The sequence below is a fragment of the Carettochelys insculpta genome, chromosome 23, assembly GCF_033958435.1.
Source record: "Carettochelys insculpta isolate YL-2023 chromosome 23, ASM3395843v1, whole genome shotgun sequence".
Lineage (NCBI taxonomy): Eukaryota > Metazoa > Chordata > Testudines > Carettochelyidae > Carettochelys > Carettochelys insculpta.
Window position 1 is genome coordinate 16874090 of NC_134159.1, and position 24548 is coordinate 16898637.

General features: G+C 39.0%; 1 protein-coding gene across 1 annotated transcript in view; it reads right to left on the reverse strand.

Moving 5' to 3' along the window:
• The window catches only part of GNB1 (G protein subunit beta 1), an 86834-nt gene that overhangs the window by 22362 nt on the left and 39924 nt on the right, over nucleotides 1-24548 (reverse strand). Inside the window, exons 3-6 of the mRNA XM_075018144.1 lie at nucleotides 15104-15211; nucleotides 7929-7967; nucleotides 6157-6263; nucleotides 1066-1129 (exon numbers count right to left, since the gene is read on the reverse strand). Coding sequence (XP_074874245.1) covers nucleotides 1066-1129; nucleotides 6157-6263; nucleotides 7929-7967; nucleotides 15104-15160 — 267 coding nt within the window. The 5' untranslated portion in view covers nucleotides 15161-15211. The remainder of the gene's footprint in view (nucleotides 1-1065; nucleotides 1130-6156; nucleotides 6264-7928; nucleotides 7968-15103; nucleotides 15212-24548) is intronic.

The window sequence follows — 24548 nt, forward strand, 5'->3', positions numbered from 1 at the left end:
TTCTACTATGACGCTAATAAACTGCCTTAAGAGGTTGTTCAAATCTCCTCAATAACACAGAGCACATTTACAATCACATTCTTTATCATCACTAACAGTGACCCCTGATCCGCCACACCAGGCCCCTCAGGCAAGCCCATGGGTCCCAGCCCTAGATAGTTGAGGTGGCCAACACAGGACCCCTGTAAAGTGCAGGGCCTGGGGCTGCCACCCAGAACTGTCCTATGGAAGGGAAAACTGAGTACTTGTACCCAGAGTACTTGATAAAGAATTCTATCCAATACTTCCTGTGTGACCTGCATCAAACAGCAATATCTCTTTGACTCAGTTTCCCCAATGCTAAAACAGGGTTTCAAGTCTCTGCCACAAAGAGATGTTAAGTGTTAATGTTCAAGAGTTTTGAAATCCTAACAGGGAAATCAATGATAAAATTATTTTATTTCCTATTTCTGCATCATCTTTTTCAATTAAAAATTATTTCTGCTTATTATGTGCTGAAAATTTCAAGTTCTCCACAAATTTTTGTAATTTACAAGCATTGCTTTTTCACCCTTCATAGAGTTTATTACAGAGCTCATTAAACTAACCTCTGAACACCAACCAGAAGCCTTCTGTACCCTGTAGCCATGTCCTGTTACTACATCTAGGAAGAAAACATTCTCTTACCTGCATTCTTTTAATTCTCTGCTTTATTGCATAGCCCAAACCAGCATGGCTATGCTTTATCTCATTTAGCACATTTCTGGGAAATGTTTGCTAACTAACTTCTACTCCCTCCTATGACAGCTGCTTGTCATAAGAATAGGTGCCTTCAACAACTAAATATTGTTAGTTTCTTGGAGGACGTGTAAACATTTTATACATAACCAATGCATGTATTTGCTACATACACAGTAATTAGGACTCTAATCTTGTTATTTAAGATCACAATTTTACAGGTCAAGTGGTAAACCTAACCTGAATTTTGGCCGTAGCTCTTTAAGAGCCAAGGTAGGTACATAATATTCTTTCCCTGGTCTTTTCAGTCAAATTTTAATTAAGCAACAGCATGTCAATTACTCTCACCTTGTTTGTGGTGTAGCTATCCCAGATGATAAGTTTGCCATCCTGGGAGGCACTAACTAGAAGCCTGGAGAGGAAAAATAAGAAAAACAGATAATCACTGGAGAAAAACAAGAAGAAAACATAGCCAATTATTTAAGATGTTTATGTGAATCGTTTAAAAGATACTAAAGTACAATATAACATCAATATTCTCTTAAATAACAAACTTCATAGAAACAAGAGCAGATGCATTTCATGTTAAGTGTTAAATATTACTACTCACTAAATAGCAATGTGGCCCTCCAATCCATTTCCAGAATTTGAACTTTAGAGAAACTACACAACAGTTAAAGCAACTCAATAATTGTTGCAATCTTATGTGTTTTTTTTTTAAAAAAAAAAAAAAAGGAAAGTCAGAGGGTAGGGAGTCAGGAGATCTGGGTTCCACACCTGACTACCATTAACTTTCGGGAAAATTACCTACAGTTCTGTGCACTCCTGTCCCCATATTTGCAAGATAGGAATTCCATTTATTTATTTATTGAAAAAGTTCCTTCCTCCCCCACACCCGCCAAAGACAGCAAGATATTCGTTGTTCTCTGTCAAGATTCTGAGGGTGGGGGTTGGGAAAATGAACATAATGTTATTAGCAAACGCCTACTTTAGCTTGCTTCCCAGTCCAGAAATAATCTGGCAAACTGCTAAAAATACAGGTGTTATTCTCAGAAATTCATCTGGTTTCCACATGCTTTTCATTGTCTCTTGAAGACCTTCCTTTATTAAGGAGGAGTCTAGAAAAAGGACCTGAGAATTCTTCCACCCATCTTCCCCAATAGACAATCCAAAAATGCATGAATTGGGTGAAGAAGAAATAGTGAAAGTCATCTCTAAACAAAACTGATGTCTTATTATTTTGTATATTTGAAACCAGTGTAATCACACCGTTAGGCACCATTAATACTCTCCCAAATTTCTACTTATTTTAAACACAAGGTAAAAAAGGTCAAGGATGAAAACCAGTAAATACTAAAATCAAATAAAATCTAGTGTCAAAATAGAGTTAAAATGGAGACCACCAGAAAATTTAGTTTACAGAGATGTAGTCTGAGTTGAAGGGCAGAGGGAAGGGAAGGAAGGGGTGGTTTTCTTTTGTTTCCTTTTGGGGAAAAAAAAAAACTCTTCCCCTCTCTGTGGAGACTGTTTGAAATGCACCATTTGCCAGAGTTGTATTTTCAGTCTAGCTTACAATACGGGCTTTTGTATCCAGGCTTTATTTTTATTTTTTTAACAAAAAAAAAACAAACAGGTTTTAACACAACCAAAAAAAAAATCAGATTGAAGAAACAATGAGACAAAAAGAGCCAAGTACTTCTTTTTCTGTATTATAGAAGCAGATGCAAAATGGAATTCAGATAAGCAGTATGTCATGCTCTGAGCCCTAACCCTACATAGTTTCATTCTAACGTGTGAGAAACCAGATGTTTTGCTATTCATCTTAGAACGTTCGAAGTATAGTGACAAAGCACCACATCATTTCAATTTTCATCTTAATATCTGCATGTTCAAACCTAATTCAAGCATCACCCAGTGAGAAGCCCAAGTCTCAACCCACGAGGTCTTGCATAATATTCACTACTGTAAAAAAAACAACTGGCTGTTTTCTAACTTTTGTTACTCTTTGAAGAGGCCTTTGTGGAAACTTTGATGTTTAATTATTTTAAAGTCTCAGTTGTGAGAAGGGTCTACATCTCAAGCCAACTCTTGCCTTTTAAAGTACATTGCCCAGCTGTGACACATCACCTGGGCAAAGATGCTGGTCTTAGCTTTTTGTTACATCTGCTATGCACAAATGTAACTTCTCTATTTTTCAGATTATAGTGTCAATATACAAGCCACTTAAACAGTACAATTACAAACTTTGGGGTAGGGATTCCTTTCATATTTTTGTGTGTGTACATCGTGCCTTATTCTTATTCGGGGCTTTTAAATGTTATTACAGTGTGTGCTCAGTGTCTAACTGACCACCACATTTGGGGACCGGCAGGAATTTTCCTTGAAGTTAGACTAGCACAAGCCCTGGGTGTTCTTCACTTTAACCTGCAGCATAAAGGCATGGTCATTTGCAGGTTTAAACCAGTGTAAGTGGCAGATTCTCTAAACCTGTAATCTTTAGATCGTGATAAGAGCACTTCAGTAATTCAGTCAGTGCTCATAAATCTATTACGAAAGAGGTGGCTGCAGTTCTGGGGCCTGCAAGGTGAGAAAGGTCAGAATAGATGATCATGACATACCCATCTAAAAGTCCATGAGTCTATCTGAAAGAAGTGTGGCTGCCTTTAGGGTACTGTGCACAGGCAAACCACAGCTCCCCTTTGAGTCTGAGTTTTGAACTTTTAATCAAAGTTAATGAAACCAATTCCTACTCAGCTCCCCTGATATTGAGTTGGCTGATAAAATACTACACTTACCTTCAGTGGATACAAGTACTACCTGATTTACCTACCTAATAAAACACAACATCACACATTTTGTGCTGCCTTTTTCCTCAGGGCAGGAACTATGATTTGCCAGTACTGAACAATGCTTGCACTTAGTGTGATATTTAAATTAAACTGTAATTGATTAATTTAAACAGCCTTGTCTCCAACAGATTCCATTTCAAGTAGCACATCCTGGAATTTGTTACAAAAATATTCAAACTAAAACTAACAGGGCAAAAAGAGATCCTGTTCCCTAACCTTTCAATTTTAGTAAGGGAAGAAGACAGACTATTCTATAACTGACCTCAGGCGTTACTTAAATTTATCTATGGTAATACAAACAGCAATTTACAGACTACTACTACTACTACTACTACGACAGCATAATCAGTAAAACATTCCTACTGCACAGTAATCTTCTGATGTTCTCCTTTATTATTAGTGGCATAAGCACCTCATGAAAAAATGATAAAGTTCTTTCAGAACTTGGGGGCATGCGTCATGTGTAAATTGCCTCTTGTGACCATAGTTTTGCCTGGAAGTTAGACTACATATCCCTTAAGGAGTGAAGATGGTATTACATTTGTATGAGGTCACTTCATTCAGAACATACAGGTAAGGTATTGTTCACAAACTTCTTAGGCTGTTGTAGAATATATTTGAAGGAGAAAGTTTTTAGAATTGTTTTATAAAAGTCACAAAAATATCTACCAGACTTCCTTAACTTTTTGAAAGACTGTTGGGTAAAAATAGAACAAAACATATGTCTATGATCTTGATTGTGATATCAGAACTAATCTGGTGTTTCCTCTGGCTGGCATTGTTCTAAGTTTCCAGCATGATTTCCTTACCCTTGAAAGCTGTCTCATTTTCAAAGCCAACTTGACCTATGCATGAAATTTAGTCATCCAACACCATAGCAAACATGACATGGGTCTGTTGTTCTAGCTTGCAGACAGCTTAATGATTTATTTTTTAAAACAAGTATTTGGCATAGGGTGGCCACATGTCTGGTTTTTGACCGCAAAGTACAGTTAGTGCAGGAGGCTGGATCATCATCATTCATGTCAGTTCCTACTCAGCAGGAGCTGCCGCCTACCTGCATCAGGAGGCTGTAGCTCCCAGCTCTGGCTCCACAGGCTAGCTTCTCCTGACCCACGTGGGAAAGGTTCCAGCACTCCTGATGGAGTGCCTGGTTTTCAAATATTACAAAAGCTGGCAATGTTAATTTGCCATATTGAGTGTAATTTTCAATACTGGAAACTATATACTTGTAACAAACTAATACAAAATTCCTATAAAATAAAGTGAGATTCTCCAAAACATATGAAACGTCAAAATGAAACTGTTACACTGTGTTTATTTGGTGCTCTGCCAACCCTGAGCAATTCAGAAACTGAAAGTAAAAAGTGCCATTCTTCTAAATCTATATTCCTCTACCCTCCACCCCAATGCTACTACACCAACCATACTGCTACTCCTGCAGTAGGCCTACAACAGAACATTAGAGTTATGAATGCCAGAGTTACAAACTGACCAGCCAACCACACTCCTCATTTGGAAGTATAAATAAAAAGTAAATACAGTATAGTTCTGTGATAAACAACAAATGGGAACCTTTAAAAAGGTAAGAAAACTGTTTCTGTGATGCCTCCTTTAAAATTAAGACGGCTAAAAGCAGCATTTTAATTATTTATAGTAAAGTTTCAAAAGCTGTATTAGTCAATGTTCAGTTGTAAACTTCTGAAAGGAAGATAACATTTTGTTCAGTTACAAACAACCTCCATTCTCAAAGTATTTGTAACGCTGAGGTTCTACTCTAACTGAGCAGACCTAGATTTTAAGTCACTTAAGAATAGAAGTTCTTATCAATCACGTATAAACAAGCTCTGTACTTTAGACTGAACTAAGGAGATCACCTTCATTAAATTAACAAGGCTCCCTTCAGTAACTGTTGATTAGAAATGTACTTGCTATGAGCAGATTAAGTCACATATTTACAAGATTAAAAAGAAGCTAATTTACCTATTCCTGTGGGGATGGGATACCACGTCTATACATTTAAGGGTAGACAATTCACTGGTGCATGTGTTTTGTAAGATTCTTACATAAATGCAGATTATAGTTGTCATCATTTGTCATCCACAGATATAGCATTAACATCCATTTTTAACTGGCTGGATATCACCGCAGGACTAACATATTTGGAAAAGAACAAATTCCTGTTTTAAAATGCTTCTTTCAAATTACTGAAAACTGTATTTTTCAGCAAGAGGGGATTGATATTTTGGCACAGCATTTAGTTTATGCTGCCTAAAATATAGAGGTTAAAAGGGAAAAAAAGTGACATTTGGTGTTACTAAATTCTCTTAGTACCAGAATAGAAGCAAAGGTTATGAAACTTCAAATGAAGTAACCACCCCAACCTGCACCCAAGATCCTTTGCTCTTCAAAAAGAGCTCTGGTGTTATAAAATTCCACAACTAGCAGAAAGGGCTTCATCTGGATTATAGGCATGACCAGAAATGATGGAACTGAATTTGTAATTATTCTCTGCAAAAACCAAATCAAATTTTTGGACAAGACCTAATTGAAACCCAAAAGATTACCGTTCTGTGAGAGTGACACTCACCTGGAATCAGTCCCCCAGTGCATCGCATAAATTTTAGCCAAGTGCCCCCTCAGTGTTCTTCTAGTTCGCATCTGAATTCGACCCACTGGATCAATGTTGGCTGTGATCTAAACAGACAGGTTATTATAGACCTCAGATTCTGCATTTATCTTATTCTCAGAATATTCATATTCTTCATTAATGCAGAAGCACTTAGTCTACTGCAGAAAAAAAACAAAGGATTAAATGCACACATTTTGAGCATGTTCACTAACTCAAATGGACTAAAATATTTTAGTCATATGCAGTATTTTCATGCTTATTCTCTCATTTACTATTTTCCCCTCAACCCCAGCTCTTTATCTGGGCTTTGTAGGCAAAGCCCTAACTGAACATAACTGCACAATATCCCTCTGGAAGTACACGCATGTTATCTAAGCCCAATGGCAAAGAAATGCGTGAATGAGAAAGGCTCAGAACCCCAGAAAGGATTATGTTCAGTTTCTATCTTCTGAAGCCTCTAGCTTTAAGACTACACGGTCTTATGACAGAGAATTCCTCCTTCCACCCCACAATAGAGATGCATTCAACAGAATAGGATGGTTTTCTGTTTTTAAAGATGGTGAGAAGAGGGGGCATTTGTATTTGAAGCTGTACCTCACATTTTGAAGATAACTCTCAATTTAGATCCAGCACAAAATGCCTTTGAACAGAAAATTTTCAAACTATAGTATTAATATTTTATTTAACTTTTAAAGGATAAAAGCATATTCTGGAACAATTAAGTGAACAGCAAAGTGAAAAAGAAATCAATAGTTTCTCTGCCCTGGAGCATAGCACTGGGTAACAAAATAGTTCACAGCACATTTCCAGTAATATACTGAATAAAATGAACACACATTACAGTGAATTCAAAACAGTTTATAACTCCATTTTACAGCTAATGTCTGCATACTTGCCCTGTCTCCATCTAAAAAAATTTAAGCCAAAGCATCTGAGTAATAATCTCTGCTTCAGTATGAAAACTGCCCATACAGATGAATGTTAAAACTAACAGACTGGGACACATTTAAAATTGCTACACAATGCCTTTCCTAGTATAAATGAAGTTTTTTAAAAGCTGTGCACATGGGAAATGTTTTAGACATATTACATGTTAAACTTGACCATTTATTTTACATTTATAGGAGACTTTCTTTGCCACATCATAATTTCCCAAGTATTTAATGCTCAAAAGAGGCCTCATTCACTGCCTGTCTCTTGCTTGATGCTGCAGTACTGAATTTCTAGTACTATATTTGTAGCAATACTCACTTCCACGACAAACTGACATCAGCCACAGAGTTATAGCTCTCTGTTCAAGCAAAAGTGATTAATCTGGGTGGTGAAAGGTAAAATCTGATTCAACACATATCTAGGACAATAGCTCCTGGCAAAGGCTTCTGTGTAAATGGCCTTCCAGGTTGCTCCAGTGTGAGGGTCCATCAATGTACAGATCCATCTGCTTAAATCTTGTGTGATTTAAAAGAAACAAAAACACGGGGAAAGCAACTCAGTGACCTACCAAGGAAGGAACTACTTCATCCTATTACTGGTAGTAGTTGCTCATGTATAAAGCAGTAGGATCTGTGTGTAATCAAAAAAATCACACCATGAAAAGAGGCAAAGGAAGCTGATGTTATCAACAAAAGACTATAGGAAGAATTAAGATATTGTTCATAATTTCCACACACAGAGCTTTGTGTTTTTACACTTCCCTTATACAGATTTTTGCATCTTAAATGAGTGCTTACCTGGGCCAGAGTGGCATCTGCACATGCTTTTCTGGCATCCTGTAACAAGGGAAAATTAGAGACAACACATAAGAGACAGTATAATATATACTAATCCTTTTATAAAGATCACTCTGCAAAGTTATTCAGCAGCAAAACTAGTAGGGGAAATCTTGCAGTTATGAGCACCCAGAAGAGAGAAAGTGGAAGAGAAACCTACCAAGCCAGACTTTATTGCAAATGTGTTTAGTGTTTTCTCTGGAACCTTTATTTATTAAGAATTCTAGCATTTAGTGGCTGAGAATGAGAAGGAAGCAGGTCTCAAAATGTGTCTCCTTTCCTAATCTATGTGATTTCTGGTCATGGGTTATCCCTGAATATTTACTGTTGGCATTCTGTGCATTGTATAAATAAGATGGACACGATCCAGAATGGAAAGTACAAGGGGGAAACTTGAACTGAACCAGCTCCCTTAAATAGGGGCTATATGCAATATCCATTTCCAACTCTGTTAAAAGAACCTACAACAATTTGTTACATAAACCTAGAAAACACTTCTGAATAAAATCAAACTAAAAGCCTGAAAACCACATTGCTCTTTACCCGGCCAACACACACTTTGATCAATGCTTTAGTGTTTAATATCCTATACCTCCATTTTTTTAAACACAGATACTTCAAAAAATGTAGAAAGTCTTTACTGAAGCAAGCTTTTTTGTTAAAGGAGTTTAAAATTAATGAAGACAGGAAGACATGATATTAATTTTTTAAAACTAGCTATGTACACAAGAGACTGGAAACTGAGTTATCCTTACAATTGTCATTTATATGGACGGAATAAGTCTCAAAGGCTACATCTACACTAGCCCCAAACTTCGAAATGGCCACACAAATGGCCATTTCGAAGTTTACTAATGAAGCGTTGAAATGCATATTCAGCGCTTCATTAGCATGTGGGCAGCAGCGGCACTTTGAAATTGAAGTGCCTCGCCGCCACGCAGCTCGTCCTGACGAGGCTCCTTTTCGAAAGGACCCCGCCTACTTCGAAGTCTCCTTACCCCCATGAGCTCATGGGAATAAGAGGACTTCGAAGTAGGCGGGGTCCTTTCGAAAAGGAGCCCCGTCGGGACGAGCTGAGCGGGGGCGAGGCGCGTCAATTTCGAAGTGCCGCGGCCACCCACATGCTAATGAAGCGCTGAATATGCATTTCAGCGCTTCATTAGTAAACTTTGAAATGGCCATTTGCGTGTAGTGTAGACACGGCCAAAGAGACTCAGCTATTGTATTCGTGTTGTGAAAATGTATGATTTTGTAGGCTTCTAACTTAAAATACTTCCAAATGCACACTAGCAAACAATAGTGGCATTCATCATTGATCTAAAAGACTAAGTAAACAACACATTAATGAAATATACAGGTTGTACAAAACCGCAATAAATTTGATTCACCAGGTAGGGAAGAGGTAGTACCAAAAGACTTTCGATTAAAAGCAAAGACTATTGGGCTGACTATTCACAAGTATTAGTTACACAGTCCTCTTCCTACATGGCTATAGTGCAAATCATGCTGGATTAGAGCATTCAGTTCTGCATAGCACCTTACTAGAATTATTGAGAAATGGGTAGGAGTTCAAACAAAACTCACCAGGGTGATTATTAGCTACATGTCACTTGGTGAAGAAGGGAAGGGGACAGAATATTCTACACTTATCTGAAAAACGTGAATGCCCAGGATGGAGATACAAATAAGAAAGAAAAATATTGGGTAAATATGAACTGCTTGTCAACAAAAGCTATTGGACTACAGAACAGACACCAAAGCAAAAGAGTTGGAAGCCCTACTGCTGGATACATAGAACTAGAGCAGAAATACTGCAAGTAAAATGCATCGTGGGGAAGTATTCTGAATCAGACCCGAACAAATTAAATGAGTACAGGTTGAACGTCTCTCGTTCGGCACCCTCGGGATGTGACCAGTGCCAAACAAGAAAATTTGCCGAACAACAGGAGATCAATATTGTTGAGTACATTACCAACACTTTCACTGGTTATTGGTCTTTCAGAAGACATTTGGGGTAAATTACAGCTAAATAACAGCATGGAACATGGACAGTCAGGACTGGTGGCTATAAACAAACTTATGGGACCATGAGAAACTTGGTCACACCCATGATAAGTGGTCATCCAGCTAACAAAAAATCATCCCAGATTATGGATGGTGCCAGATGAGAGTTCTGGATTAGAGAGGTTTAACCTGTACATCTTTTCAATCAAATTTCTGTAACTGTATCCACACAATTTGGCGACAATTTAAGAAGTTATTTACTCTGTTCAAAAGTGTGCAACATACATCTAAGGACATGTTTAAATTATATAACAGGATTTAATATTAAATACATATCCATGGTTCTGCTTTTAGTCACTTGATGACAATATTAAACAAAAACTACGGGGAAATAAGCGAACTCTGTCTGTTTATATTTCTGCTGCCATGAAGTCTACATTATAATCACAGTGCACTGCACCACGAAAATGTGAAAGTACCCTATCGTCCATTTTTCTAAATAAAAAGGGGAATTTTACCCACTACAGCCAAAAAAAAGTAAACATTCTCATTCATTTTTTACTTTCAAATTCCGTTGAAGAAAAACGCTCTGACCACACACTGCAAAGAACAATTACTTATATTCTACAGCATATTCCAGACATTCTCAACATATAATCCTACTGTAGATGTACATGTGCCTCATGTAAGCTCAGATATTTCTGAAAATGCACGTTCAAAAGACAATGAACACGACAACCGAGACACTCCTCTAATTCCATCTCAATTTGAAACCTGATGAGGACTCTGCAAAATTGGGATGGTGGAGAGTCACAAAATCAATACTAGAACTAAAACAACAAGGAGTCCGGTGGCACCTTAAAGACTAACACAGCCACCCCTTGAAAATCAATACTGACAACATCTCAAAGAACCATAGATAGGGAAACAGGGCTGGATTAGCTCAGGGGCTTTCGGATTTATGCATCACAGCCTCAGGCTAAGGGAGCCCCCACAAAAATAAATCCACAGTTATATTAATAGTGGTCACCAACCCATTGTTTGCAATTGACTGATCAGGGAGCATCTGCCAACTGATCATAATTTCTGGGCTGCTAAAATTCCAGCAGCACACAAGGGCACTGTCAGGCTACCTGTATGCTATGACCCCCACATCATGCCGATACATCTCTGTGGCACCAGGAGTGGGGCAGGGCTCCACACATTGCCCCCACCCCACATACCCATACCACCTATTGACTGAGTACTGGCCAATGGAAGCTTTAAGTGTGGTGTTTGCTGGTGCAGACAGCGAATGGAGACGTGCTGTCTCCTATCCTTGGGGAGGAGGGGCGGGGGGAACACACAAATATGCCAACAACCAGTTGAGCCATGGAGCAATAGCATGCAGATCTCCTTCCTAAGCCCTTCCGCATCTCTGGCTGGTAACCGCCTGTGGTAATCACCTCCCTAGTCCTTCCTGCACCTGAACTCTCTGCTAGGAAAAAAAAAAATGTAACAGCTGTTCTAAAGTAAGAAACAGGCTATTTTCAGTAAATTATATTCTACGTTTTAGAAAGGCTGATATATAACTGCAGAATGACTTAAATTTAGTATAGCTTTAATAGCCTCAATGCCACAATTGTGATTATATTGTTTTAAATTAAGAAAAAGCCTTTTATACAGGACCCCCACAAAATCAAATAGTTTGGTGGAAGAAATACAGTATTCTCCATTTTGATATTCTTGGTGATGAAGTCACCTGACATTTAAAATGCTCTCATATGGCTAGATTGACAGCTAGTTGAGACTGTTGTCTCACCCATGTGACAAAGAAAACTCCTGGATACATTTAGGCTACGTCTACACTGGAAGGATCTGTCTACAGAAGTTACTGTCGGAAGAGATGTTCTGACAAAACTGCTGTCAACAGATCCTGACAACACATGAAAAGCACAGCAATGTTTTGATGCACTGACAACAAAAAGGCCTCTCAGAGCATCTACACAGCTTTTTGTTGAATTTCTGTCAACAAAATACACTTTGCGTGTAGACATGCTGAAAGTTTCGTCTACAAACCTCCAATTTTGTCTACAAAACTGTCTAGTGTAGACACACCCACGTGTGCTCAAATTCTTTTATCCCCAGTGCTCAACATGTCTTCAGGAAGCCAACAATAAAGCTGACTGTTTTAGATGAAATTCTGAGACTACTGTAGGACTGAACTTTTGAGTTTACCCCTACCTGGTGTTCTTATGTTGACGTGTCAATATAAATTTGTGAGGGGTGGCCGTATTAGTCTTTACGGTGCTACCAGGTTCATTGTTTAATTCTAGTATAGATTCTGTGACTCTCCTGTCCCCCACTTTGCAGTCCTTGTCCCTCAATATCATATGAGGGTTTGGCCATAAGTGCCTGAAGCACATTTACTCTTCTGACTGAAGTCGTTAGGAAAACAATCCCCAGCGTGTATGGGTACAAGGAAAATTCTGAGTCCGATTCCAATGGAGACTGAATGAACCCCTGGTGGATAGTCAGGTGTCAAAGAAGTAGTGCTGCATAAATGTTTTTCTCAGAGCTATTACAGGTGGGTACAGAAGTGCTCAAAATGGGAGGTGGGGAATAGCTGATACATCATCTCCATCCGCTCTTCCTTCCTCCACCAAGATATCTAATCAGTTCAAAAGCGTCATAAAAATCAGATACTCAAGAAGTGACTGAAACAGCTCAGTTAAAGCCAGTGCTTGGCAGTTATGTCAAATTAAACTTGTGTCTGTATATTTCCACGTGAGTGCCAGTTTTCTGCTTTAGCAGCCCTGCTATCTCAAAACAGCACAGACATGAACACTGGGGTGTACAAATCATCAACTTGATAACATTTTAAACTACATGAAAATAATTTGTAGTGGGGAAAAAACCAGTTTTCATATTAATTTGTAACTGAAATGATTTAAAATATTCTGTCAAAGTTCTTAAAAGAAGTTATACTCAGCTGACAACTTATGCACACAGCCACGTGATCACAGCAAGTTACACACCAATGTTTGGAACATAGTTACACTGTCTTTTAAGTAGTCACAGAATAGAATCCCTGTCCAGACATCTTATAATCTAACAATGGCAATATAGATACAATAGGGGCTGGGGGATGAGTGGAGGGAAAAAAAACAAATCAGCATGGAATATAGTGAAGAGCAAATGAGAAAACTTCAGCCTGTGTCCTATTAGAATTTTATCTATACACACTGTGAACAATAAGGAGACTAGGATATAAATCTCCACAAAGGCTGTGTCTACACTTGTATGCCTCTTTCAAAAGTGGCATGCAAATGAGGGAAATTGACAATGCAAATGAGGCACAGATTTACATATCTGATGGATCATTTGCATATTCTTTCAAAAGAGCTTCTGCAGTAATTTAAAGCTTATGGGGGACTCCAGCCACTGCTGCTTTTAAAATCACTGGACCCCAGGACAATGCTCCATTTGTTGTCTTCCGCATTGGCAGCTCTGCTTCCAATATTAAAGGAAGACACACACGATTTTTTTTTTTTAAATAAATTTCACCTGGACCACAACAACTACTTTGGAATATTTATAATTATTTTTGGGTTTCTCTGCCTACACAAAACACATTAAACTGCTCAGTTTCACTCAATTAACAGAGTCAGTTTTTCTTTCTGCTTCATATGTGCTAGTGCTGTTTTCAAAGAATTAAATATTGAGCATGATTTTATGCATGTTAGATTTAATAAAATCTTTCTGAAAAGAAACTAAAATATGTCCATTTGACAATCTGTTTTCAGAAATATTAAAACACCTCTCATTTCACTCAGCATATACACACAGGCTGAGCCTTATGGGAAGAAGGGCTCTTTCAAAGATAGGGTTTACTTTTGAAAGGGCCGTGTCTACACTGCTTTTCTTCTTTTGAAAGAATATGCAAATAAGGTGCCAGATCTGTAAATCTGTACCTCATCTGCATGCCTCTTTTGAAAGAGTAACGCAAGTGTAGACACAGCCCCTGTGAGTAAATGTGCCATCAAGTCAGAGAGAACCAAAAGTATATGTGCCATGATCTACAACTAACACCAGTAAAACAAGATGACCTAGTTTTACTGCTTGTGTAAACTTCTGATCATAAGCAGGAAATAAAATCAACATGGTAAATAAAATATAATGTAGTACTTCAGCCATCTGGTTTTAGACCACTTTCTGAGAAAAGTTGTGAGGAAATTTATTCACACTACAATTAATCACTTGCTATGAAGTTTAATTTGTTTAGTGCTAGATTATACTGGTCCAAAATATTAAATCAGTCCGAAAGCTTCATAAAATATCAGATACTCAAACTTGATGCGTTAGATATTGGGAAGGCTAAAAATTTCAACAAATATTTGCTGGCCTTAAAGAGTGGTTTAAGATACAGAATGGCTTTTAAATACAGTTACCACCATCTTATATTATTCTGAGTGACTCAATCATAAAGCTTACTGAAAACTGGAATGGATAAAAGCAACATTCCATGGAGTTGTGTGTATTTACGTTTGTAAAATACCCAACACATTAACTTCTGAAAGAGATTGTGAAACTTTCAACTTAGTGGCTATGTCTCCACTAGCCCCAGAACTTCAAAAGGGGCATGATAATGAACCTAATCAAAAGATGCTAATGAGGTGTTGCTATGAATATGCAGCACCTCATTAGCATAATAGCAACCGCAGCACTTTGAAACTGCCACTTTCAATCGCGTGCGGCTTGTCTACATGGGGTCCTTTTCGGAAGGACCCTGCACACTTCAAAATCTTCTTATTCCTCTTTCGTTATAGGAATAAGGGGATTTCAAAGTGCATGAGGCCCTTTCGAAAAGGACCCCATGCAGACAAGCTGCATGTGATTGAAAGAGGCAGCTTTGAAGTGCCGTGGCTGCCATTATGCTAATGAGGTACTGCATATTCATGACAACGCCTCATTAGCATCTTTCAATTAGGTTCATCAACATGCACCTTTCGAAGTTCTGGGGCTAGTGTAGACATAGCAATAATGTCATTTATGTCCATCTCCCATCCTGTTCCTAAATGGATGCAAATGGCATAAATATCACCTGTATTAATAAGACCTAAATACACACACTGCTTTGATTTAATACATACTCTGATTTGGTTTTTCAGTTGTTCAGCCTCTTGGCGTAACTGGTCAAGTTCACTCATCTTCCTGTGCTAAAGGTGGGCTTCACTGCCACCTCTGAGACGATCAGTAATCTGAAACAAAGATGCACAATGAACTTTTAAAAAAAAGCATGATAAACTAGTACAGCAGAATGTCCTTTCAAAAATAGCTAGAACTCAACCTAGTATTTTATAATGACAGGTAAAGTGAGCTTCAGTGGGTTCAAAGCCATATTTCTCAAATCTGTTGAGAAAAATCCTTCATGTCTACTCTTCAGTACTTTATGCCCAGGATTAACAAAATGTGTAGGATTGTTTCCCCTGCTTTCATTAAGGTCCTATTGCAACTTTCCTACCATAAAATCGCTCTATTTAACATTTATAGACTGGAGTAATAAACTGAGAGAACACTCCAGGTAGAAACATAACAGTTTTCTTGCAATTTGGTGATTGTAAGGAATTCTCTCTGGATAGCTGAGTACACAGGGATTCCTGAGGTCCCTATGAGGCCAAAGAAACCAAAAGGGACAGTAGACTTCAGTGAGAAGCCCTGAAAATTATTCTCAAGTACCTATTGGTGAATCTCATTTAGTATTCTCTTGCTAAGTATTCAAGTCATACTGAAATAGGTATTGTAAGAGTAATGTGTAATTTCTACTGTGAATACACTTTGTTTACCCTTCAATGTAATTGTAAAGCATATATGATCTTAAAGAATTAGATGAAACACATTAATTTTAATAAACAATTAAATTTGTTCTCATACTTGCCACAAAGGCCCACAGTAATGCTTTTCTTGTAGCACATTAGTAGGATTGGACCAGCCACTACAGAGCACTAAAACAAATGCAGCTTAATACAAATAGCTACATAATACCAGTTCTCTGTCTTTGACATGCATTCTGGACATGGTTTCACACAAAAAACTCACCCAAAATCTGTGCATACACGTGTATGACGACTTATAACCTGCTTAAAGAGCTCAACTAAATTACTTCAGGCTCAATCAGAACTGTCAAAAAACCTTGTTGAAAGCAAATGAGACATTTCAGAAGCTGCCTTGATCTTCCATATTTAGTACTATCCAAACTGCTGCTGTTCATTGTTTACCACTTAAATACAACTGTACAACTGAAAATGATGAGGCCGTCATTAAGATCTTAGAGGAAAATCAGAACGCACTTCTGCTATGGCAAAACGATCAGTCTTGAATCCAAATGTGATAGTTTCAAACACCTTCAGAGCCAGGTGCAAATGGCACTTCGCAAAATGCAAGATGAGAAGTGGGAGAGTAAAGCTGATGAACTCCAATACTATGCTGACACCAAGATGTTCTTCAGTGCTATCAAAGCTATATAGGGACCTTCAAAGCCAAGTACTACACCTCTCCTGTCTGCAGATGGCATGACCCTTCTGACGGAGAAGACCAGCATCAAGAATAGATGGAGAGAGCACTTCAGCAACCTTCTCAGACCCTCCATTGTCGACCCTGTGGCTCTAGACCAGATCCCCCAGAAACCCACAAGAGACAGTCTTGACCTGCCCCCTATAATGGATGAGGTCAAAAAGGCAATCAGCCAGACCAGTTCTGGCAAAGTCCCTGGGATGGACGGTATCCCTGCTGAAATTTTCAAAGTGGCAAGACCAGTGTCACTTGAAACCTTTCACAACATCCTGATCAGCATCTGGGAAGATGACGACGATATGCCCAAAGACTTTAAGGATGCCACAATTATCTCGCTTTTCAATAACAAGGGGAACAAGCTGACTGTGGAAATTACCAGGGCATCTCCCTTCTCTGTACTGTTGGGAAGATCTTGGCTCCAGTTATCCTCAACTGTCTGATCACCAGCATCTCAGAGAACCACCTACCAGAGGCACAGTGTGGTTTTTGCCCAGGCTGCAGCACCATTGACATGATCTTTGCTGTTCGTCAGGTCCAGGAAAAGTGCATAGAGCAGAACTTGGTGAGGTCTATAAAGACAGTGTACAGATCCAAGGCATTTGACACCGTCAATGGAGAAGCCCTGTGGATTATCTTGTCAAAATTTGGCTGCCCAAGAAGATTCGTTAACTTCATACACCTGTTCCACGATAACATGACTGGCTTTGTTCTTTCAAATGGCAAGTCCTCAGATCCATTTGAGATATCGAATGGTGTGAAGCAAGGGTGCGTGCTGGCCCCAGTGTTATTCAACCTCTCTTTCACATGTGTCCTCAGCCACGCAGTTAGGGACCTGGACTATGGAGTCTACATAAAATACAGACTTGATGGGTCACTTTTCAACCTTCGTCATCTGAATGCTAAAACCAAGACACTTGAGAGGCTCATCCTTGAAGCCCTTTTTGCTGATGACTGTGCACTTATAGTACACAAGGAATCTGATCTCTAGCTCATCACCATCAACAAGTTTGCTGATGCCACTCGCCTCCTTGGTTTGACCATCAGCCTAGGAAAGACCAAGGTACTGTTTCAACCTGCTCAAGGATCTGCTGTCTCCCCGCTTCAATCTTTATTGAAGGAATAGAGTTAAAAACAGTAGATGAGTTCAAGTACCTTGGCAGTGTGACAGCAAAGGATGGCTCCCTTGACAAAGAAATCAATACCAGAATCTGCCAGGCCAGCCAGGCTCTAGGATGTCTGAGAGCATGAGTGTCGAACCAGCACAATAACCAACAGTCCTCTAAACTGAAAAAGTACAAGGCTGTAGTCCTGACCTGTATGGCTGTGAAACCTGGACCTTGTACAGAAAACGTATAAAACTGCTGGAGCGCTTCCACACATGCAGCCTGAGGTCAATACTGCACATTTGATGGCAGGACAGAGTTACAAACCTGGAAGTCCTGGACAGAGCAGGAACCACGACCATCGAAGCCATGATTCTGAAAGCCTAGCTTCGCTGGACAGGGCACGTCATATGAATGGAGGAGTCAAGAACCCCAAATGAACTCCTCTAACGGTGAACTCTCCCAGAGCAAAAGGAATCAAGGTAGGCCTCGCAAGAGGTATAAAGACTGCATGAAAGCCAACATTGCTCATGCTGCTTTAAAACCAGATCAGCTAGAGCAGCATACAAAAGACCGATGAGGCTGGCGTGCTCTTGTGTGACACGCGTATGACAACTTTGAAGAGCAGCGACGTGTATGCCTCATTGATGTTCATGAGAGGAAGAAAGCAACAGCAGCAGCCACAACAACAGACAGGACAATTCCCTTGCCCCAACTGTGAACGCCCATGCCGTTCAAAGCTTGGACTCCTCAGCCACATGCGAGTCGGCAACTGATGAGCCTATGCAAGCACAAAACGTCATCGGACACGACAGACTACCTACAACTGTATAATCCATGGTGTCCACTAGGCTCCCCGTTAGCCATATGTGGTGAACAGAGCAGTGTAGTGTGGCAAATATGGCTCAGGAGAGCTGCACATGTGGGACAAGCGTATGGTGGCAATTCACAGCAGCTCCAGCCCATGAGTAATCTGGTAAGAGTGGGCGGCTGTGGGGTGGGAGAACAGACTTGTGGTGATTGGGTAAATTTCAATTGGACACCACTGGTATAATGATATATATATATATATAAACACATTAAAAATACAAATCTGATTTTTCCATTCTTCTAAAGTATGCCTACATATTATGCGTATTTTATGTATGTACAATTAATGGACACAGTCTTACTCTTAATTGCTATTCTTGTGGCCATGACTATTTCTTTTTCAGCAAATCAAACTTTGGTATTCTTGAACTTTGAAAACAACCATCCCCGATGATGCCACAACACATCCGGTGGATAAGCTATCTGACTTTGTCTTCACTCACACCTATTTCTAATTTGGGGATAACTTATATCTCCAAGGCACCAGAACTGCTATGGGGACTGGCATGGCCCCACAATACACTAACATTTTTAGGTCTGACCTAGAAAAACGTTTCCTCAGCTCGTGTCCCCTAGAGCCCCTCCTCTACTTACACGACATTGATGACAGCTAAATCATATGGACCCTTGGTAAGGAAAGCCTTGAAGAATTCCACACGAATTTCAACAAATTTCTACCCCACCGTCAACCACAGCCTGAACCGGTACGCACAGGAGTCCCATTTCCTGGACATTACAGTACAAAATCAATGATGATCACAAACACCAACCTATACCAGAAACCCACTGACTCACTATTCTTATGTTCATGCCTTCAGGTTCCATCCATGACATATCACACAAGCCACTATTTGCAGTCAAGCCTTAAAGATACAACCATACCCGCGCCAACTCACGGACAGTGACAAGAACCTACAACATCTTTATCAAGCACTCTTAAAACTTAAATTACCCACGTGGGGAACAGCTTGATAGAATCAGATGAGTACCTAGAATACCACTTGTCATAATTTAGAGTCCCCAGCTTAAACCCTTCCAGTGCATTACTGACAACCTGCACCTTGTACTGGAACTAAATCCCTCACTCCCACAGAGCTTAGGTGACAGGCCAGTCCTTTGCTACAGACAGTCGCCCATCTTCAACAAAACACTGAGCAACAGCCATAGACCATACTACAGAAACAATAACCAGGAACCTATCCCCACAACAAACCCTGATGCCAACTCTGTCCACATATCTATACAAGCTACACCATTAAAGGACCTAAGCACATCAGACACACCATCAGTGGCTCCTCCACATGCACATGCACTAATGTGGTATTTGCCATCATGTACCAGAATGACCCCTCTTCCATGTACATTGGACAAGCTGGACAGTCTCCATGCCAAAAGATGAATGGATATAAATCTGACATCAAGAATTGGAATATACATAAACCTATATGGCAACACTAACCTCCATGGACATTCAATAATGGATTAAAAAGTAGCCATTCTTCTACCAAAGAATTCTACCCCAAGATTACAGAGGAAGAAGCCCAAACTGAAATTCATTTGACACATTTAACCTAGGCCTTAACACAGACTTCAACTATCCTATGCATAACAAGGACAATTTTCCTACCTTTGATATTTGCAGGAATGGGACACATCATACTTAATTTGCTTTATCAACTAAGCCTTCTAGTGACAGGTAACACTTTTTTTTCCTCTCTTCCTCCCTGCTATGTTAAACCCTAAATTCTATTTTTTACTCCAATCATCTCAAGAAGTGGGTTTTATCCATGAAAGCTCATGAAGTAATAAATCTGTTGAGTATCTAAAGTGCTTGCTATTTGAAAACAATAGATACAACTTTATACTGTTAAAATGAGTATATAGAAATTATAGTATTGTTCAGAAAACACAAAACCCTCCTCTCAAAAAAAAAAAAAAAAAAAAAAAAGCAGCACATTCTGGCTATTGTTTTAGAACATAATGAATGGTTGTCTACACGGATAATGACCTAAAAGCTCATTGACACTTTCTATAACAGTGTTAGAACAATTTTATTCCGTCTACAGTATCAATCACACAGTTTAATGAGTTGGAGAACCTACTGCTGACAGTCATTTTCTGCAATACCCGGTTTTCCTAGTATAGCTCCTAAGCTATTGGATAGCACATGCGCCTCTGGCTGCTACATCCTAGTAGGAGATTGTTTACAGGCAGCTAAATCACCATCCCTGAACATCCATGAACTTTCCACAAAGGCATTTTTGTTCCAAGATATTACTCAAACCATTTAAATACCTTCTGCTACGTTCCCAATACTTTGCCTTTAATAGACATTTTCCTAAACAAAGCCATCCTTTTCCTTTAGCGTTCTAACTCAAATTTTCAGACCTACCCTCAAACTCAGTATCTTTTAACATGGTAGTACTAGGCACTAATGTAAATTGCAAAAAGAAAGAAGAAATTCTACTGAAATTTATATTTAGCTGGGGGCAAAAAGTTACATGGCTGTGTCAGAATTTTAGAGCTAATGTAAGAGTAAAACATTAGCTCAATTTTATAAGATGATTAAAATCAATAAATTAACCTTTTTAAAATACTTAATACTAACCAATTTATACATGACATTATTGATGGGCTAAATTCTTAGAGAATTTGTTAGAAGAGCTCAGAACAGTGTTTAGTTTATATACATATTGGTCATAGCAAATTATTCATTTAGCAAGGCTGTTATATTTTAGTTAATAAACAGCTGTCGTATTTATTTCTCCCTTTAAGGGCTACATATAGCATGTCTGATAATCTAAAGAACAAAACTCACATTCAGTTTTGAAAAAGTAATTCAGTAACTAGAACAGATCCTTTACCACTAAAGAATATGAATGCTGTGCTAGCAGCTTTAGATATTATTCTATTAGGATGTAATCCGCTTAAAATAACCCCTCATTAGGTAACCCTTCTTAGGGGGAAAGAAAGGTAATTGCAAAGTTCCCTGCCAGTCAGTGATGAGAGATGGTATAATGAAAGCAACGCAAGAAGCAGAGATTCAAATCCACCAGTAGAGAACTGGAAAACAGATGATGTGAAAGTAAAGTGCTAATGCTCTCTGAATAGGGTCATCCTTTAACAAAGTTGCTTTCCTACAGCTTATCATCTTACTAAAAAGTACCTTGAAGCACCTCAGAACTTTAAACAGCTTCCAGAATCTATCGAGACAAATTTCAAACGTCCAAACCAACCTTCTGACACCGTTACTTACAAATATACTGCTCTCCAAAGCATTCCAAACTGTACTTGTAATAGAAACTTGAGTCAGCTCATACCAAAAATCCTACAGTCATATTGTTCGACAGCCCAGATGCTGTGTTTATGTGGAACAAGGTCTCTTTCTCCCTTCAGGTTCCAGGGTCATAGTTAAGCCCTTGTAAAACTGTTGATTCAGCTTAGTCACCCATTCAAATCCAGTTAAGACAAAACCTGCTGAGAGCCTTATGTTATCCACTATCCTTCTGATGTATATATTCACTCTTCTGTTTCCTTTGGAATATTTGTTCATTTCAGAATATTCTCCACTATGAGTTCACTACTAGGAGCACATCCACGAACTATACACCAGTCTTAAGGCACCAGTCACTGCTCCTCTTTTGCCTGCAGCTCAGCTTTCCATGCTTGCAATTTTGACAGAATATTACTTTCCTCTATACCTACACTTGGCTAAAACAGTTTTCTTTAGCAAACAGGGCATCAAGTTTGTCGCAATGCTGCTTGACCATAGATCAGATAGTCTTTAATCACAACCACCTTAAAAATTATTGTTCGGCCCTATTTTATCAGGTCAACAACAACAAATATCTACCATCAAACAACTGATTAATCAGTAGTATTGCACCTTTCAGACAATTCATCATCTCTATGGAGTGATGTCCTCATTTTACAGATGGGAGGGACTAAGGTCCACAGGTTGAGCAATCTGCTCATGGTCACAGTAGCTTAATACAGTTTGAACCTCTCTAACTCGGAACTCTTATCGGGCAACATCCATAATCTGGACTGATTTTAGTTAGCCAGATGACCGCCTATCATGGACGTGGCTAAGTTTCCCATAGTCCCATAAAGTTTGTTGACAGCCACCAGTCCTGGTTCTCAGTGTTCTGTGCTGTCATTTAGCTGCAATTTACTCCTACGTGTCTTCTAACAGCCAGTAAGCAGTGGAAGGCTATGTCTACACTAGCCGAAAACTTCAAAATGGCCATGGGATTTCAAAAGTTGCCAGGGTCCTTTTGAAAAGGAGCCCCATCTGGATGATACACGCGGCAGCAAGCCGCATCAATTTTGAAGTGCCACGGCTGCTGGCATTCTAATGAGGTGCTGAATATACATATTCAGCACCTCATTAGGAAACTTCGAAATGGCCATTTGCATGACCATTTCAAAGTTTTGGGCTAGTGCGGACACAGCCAAAGTGTTGGTAGTGTGCTAGAAAATATTGACACCCTGCCCCGCCTTTGTCTTGCAAATTCTCTCATCCAGCATCCATCAGGTCCTGAGGGTGCCAGACAAGAGAGGTTCAACTTGTAACAGAACAAGAATAGAATGCAGGTCTTCTGGATTCTAGTCCCCTATTCCAGTCACTATGCCCTTCTGATGCCATCTGCAGCTGTACCTTTAAAAAGTGTGATATGGACTAATATAAACATTAGGCAAAGAACTACCTACATATCTGTTCTGCCATAGGGCATGGTGTAACATGGTGATAATCTTCTATTCATGCCCAAAATTATAAACAATGCAATTAAATTCTTCACTTACTTATTGGAAGTTTTTTATTTTTCTTTTCTAAAAGTCCTTAAATCTTTTTTCAAAAGATAAAACCTGATCATAGGAACAGAAAAATATTGAGAAAGTTCATTTCACAGTGACTGAGCCTGGTAGCATCATACTGAATCATTTGCATAGATTCAGCCGTTTTTAAAGATATACCACATGAGTTCCCTTCATGCTTGTGTCTTATTGTTTAATGTGATGTGCAACGAAGAATACAACTGCGTATTTCTAAACCAGCTGAGGTGGAACATTACTGTGAAATGCCTTATAGACATTAAGCATATAAATATAATAGTATGAACAGAACAGAGCCCAATATGTTACATAGTTTAGTGCACAAGTTTGTAGATGTTGAGACACTCCACAATATGTTTCTTTCCACAAAGAAAACCCTTTATTACTGAAGTTAAGATTGCTCCAAGGGAAACATATTTTAACCCCTCACATTCACCAGTTTTACTGAAAGATTCTGCCCGCCTTCTAAAGATCCCATCATCCTCTGCCGAATATAGCTATACTACACAAGACCATCCTCCCAACAGTCTCACTTGATACTATGAAACCTTGATTGCAACCTTATATTTTCTAACAAGAAACCATCACATCATACATTAACTTAGTAGCGTATGGATGTTTAAAGACATGTTAATACTTCTGAATATGAGTTATCTTTTTTGTGGTCATGAGGAATAGGTTTTGCAAATTATTACTGTTTTGACAGACATGACTCTTTACAGGAGGGGGAATCTGACAGTAAAAAGTGGTGAATGATGGGGGATGAGGAGTTAAGAGAGTTAAGGATACCTAAACTTGACATTTCGTGACATTTAATGGTTGGGCTGGGTGGCTAGTCACCGTGTATAACCTTGATTATTTTTTAAAAAAATATTCTTTGGGGGAATCTTGATTCAAACTATTACGTAGAGGTCATGAGGAAAGAGGAAAAAAGACATTTTTGCCATTCAATGTAATATACACATGGAAGTAGTAAAGGTTGAACCTATCTAGTCTGGCACACTTGGGACTAACTGGAGTTGAATGAGAAAATTTACCGAACCACGGAAGGTCAGTATTGCCTAACAGCATTACTATTGCTTCCACTGCTTATTGGGCTTTTAGAAAACATTTAAGGATAAATTAGAGCTAAATAACAGCACAGAACACTGATAGCTCAAACTGGTGGATATAAACAAATTTTACAGCACCACGGGAAAACTGGCCATGCCCATGA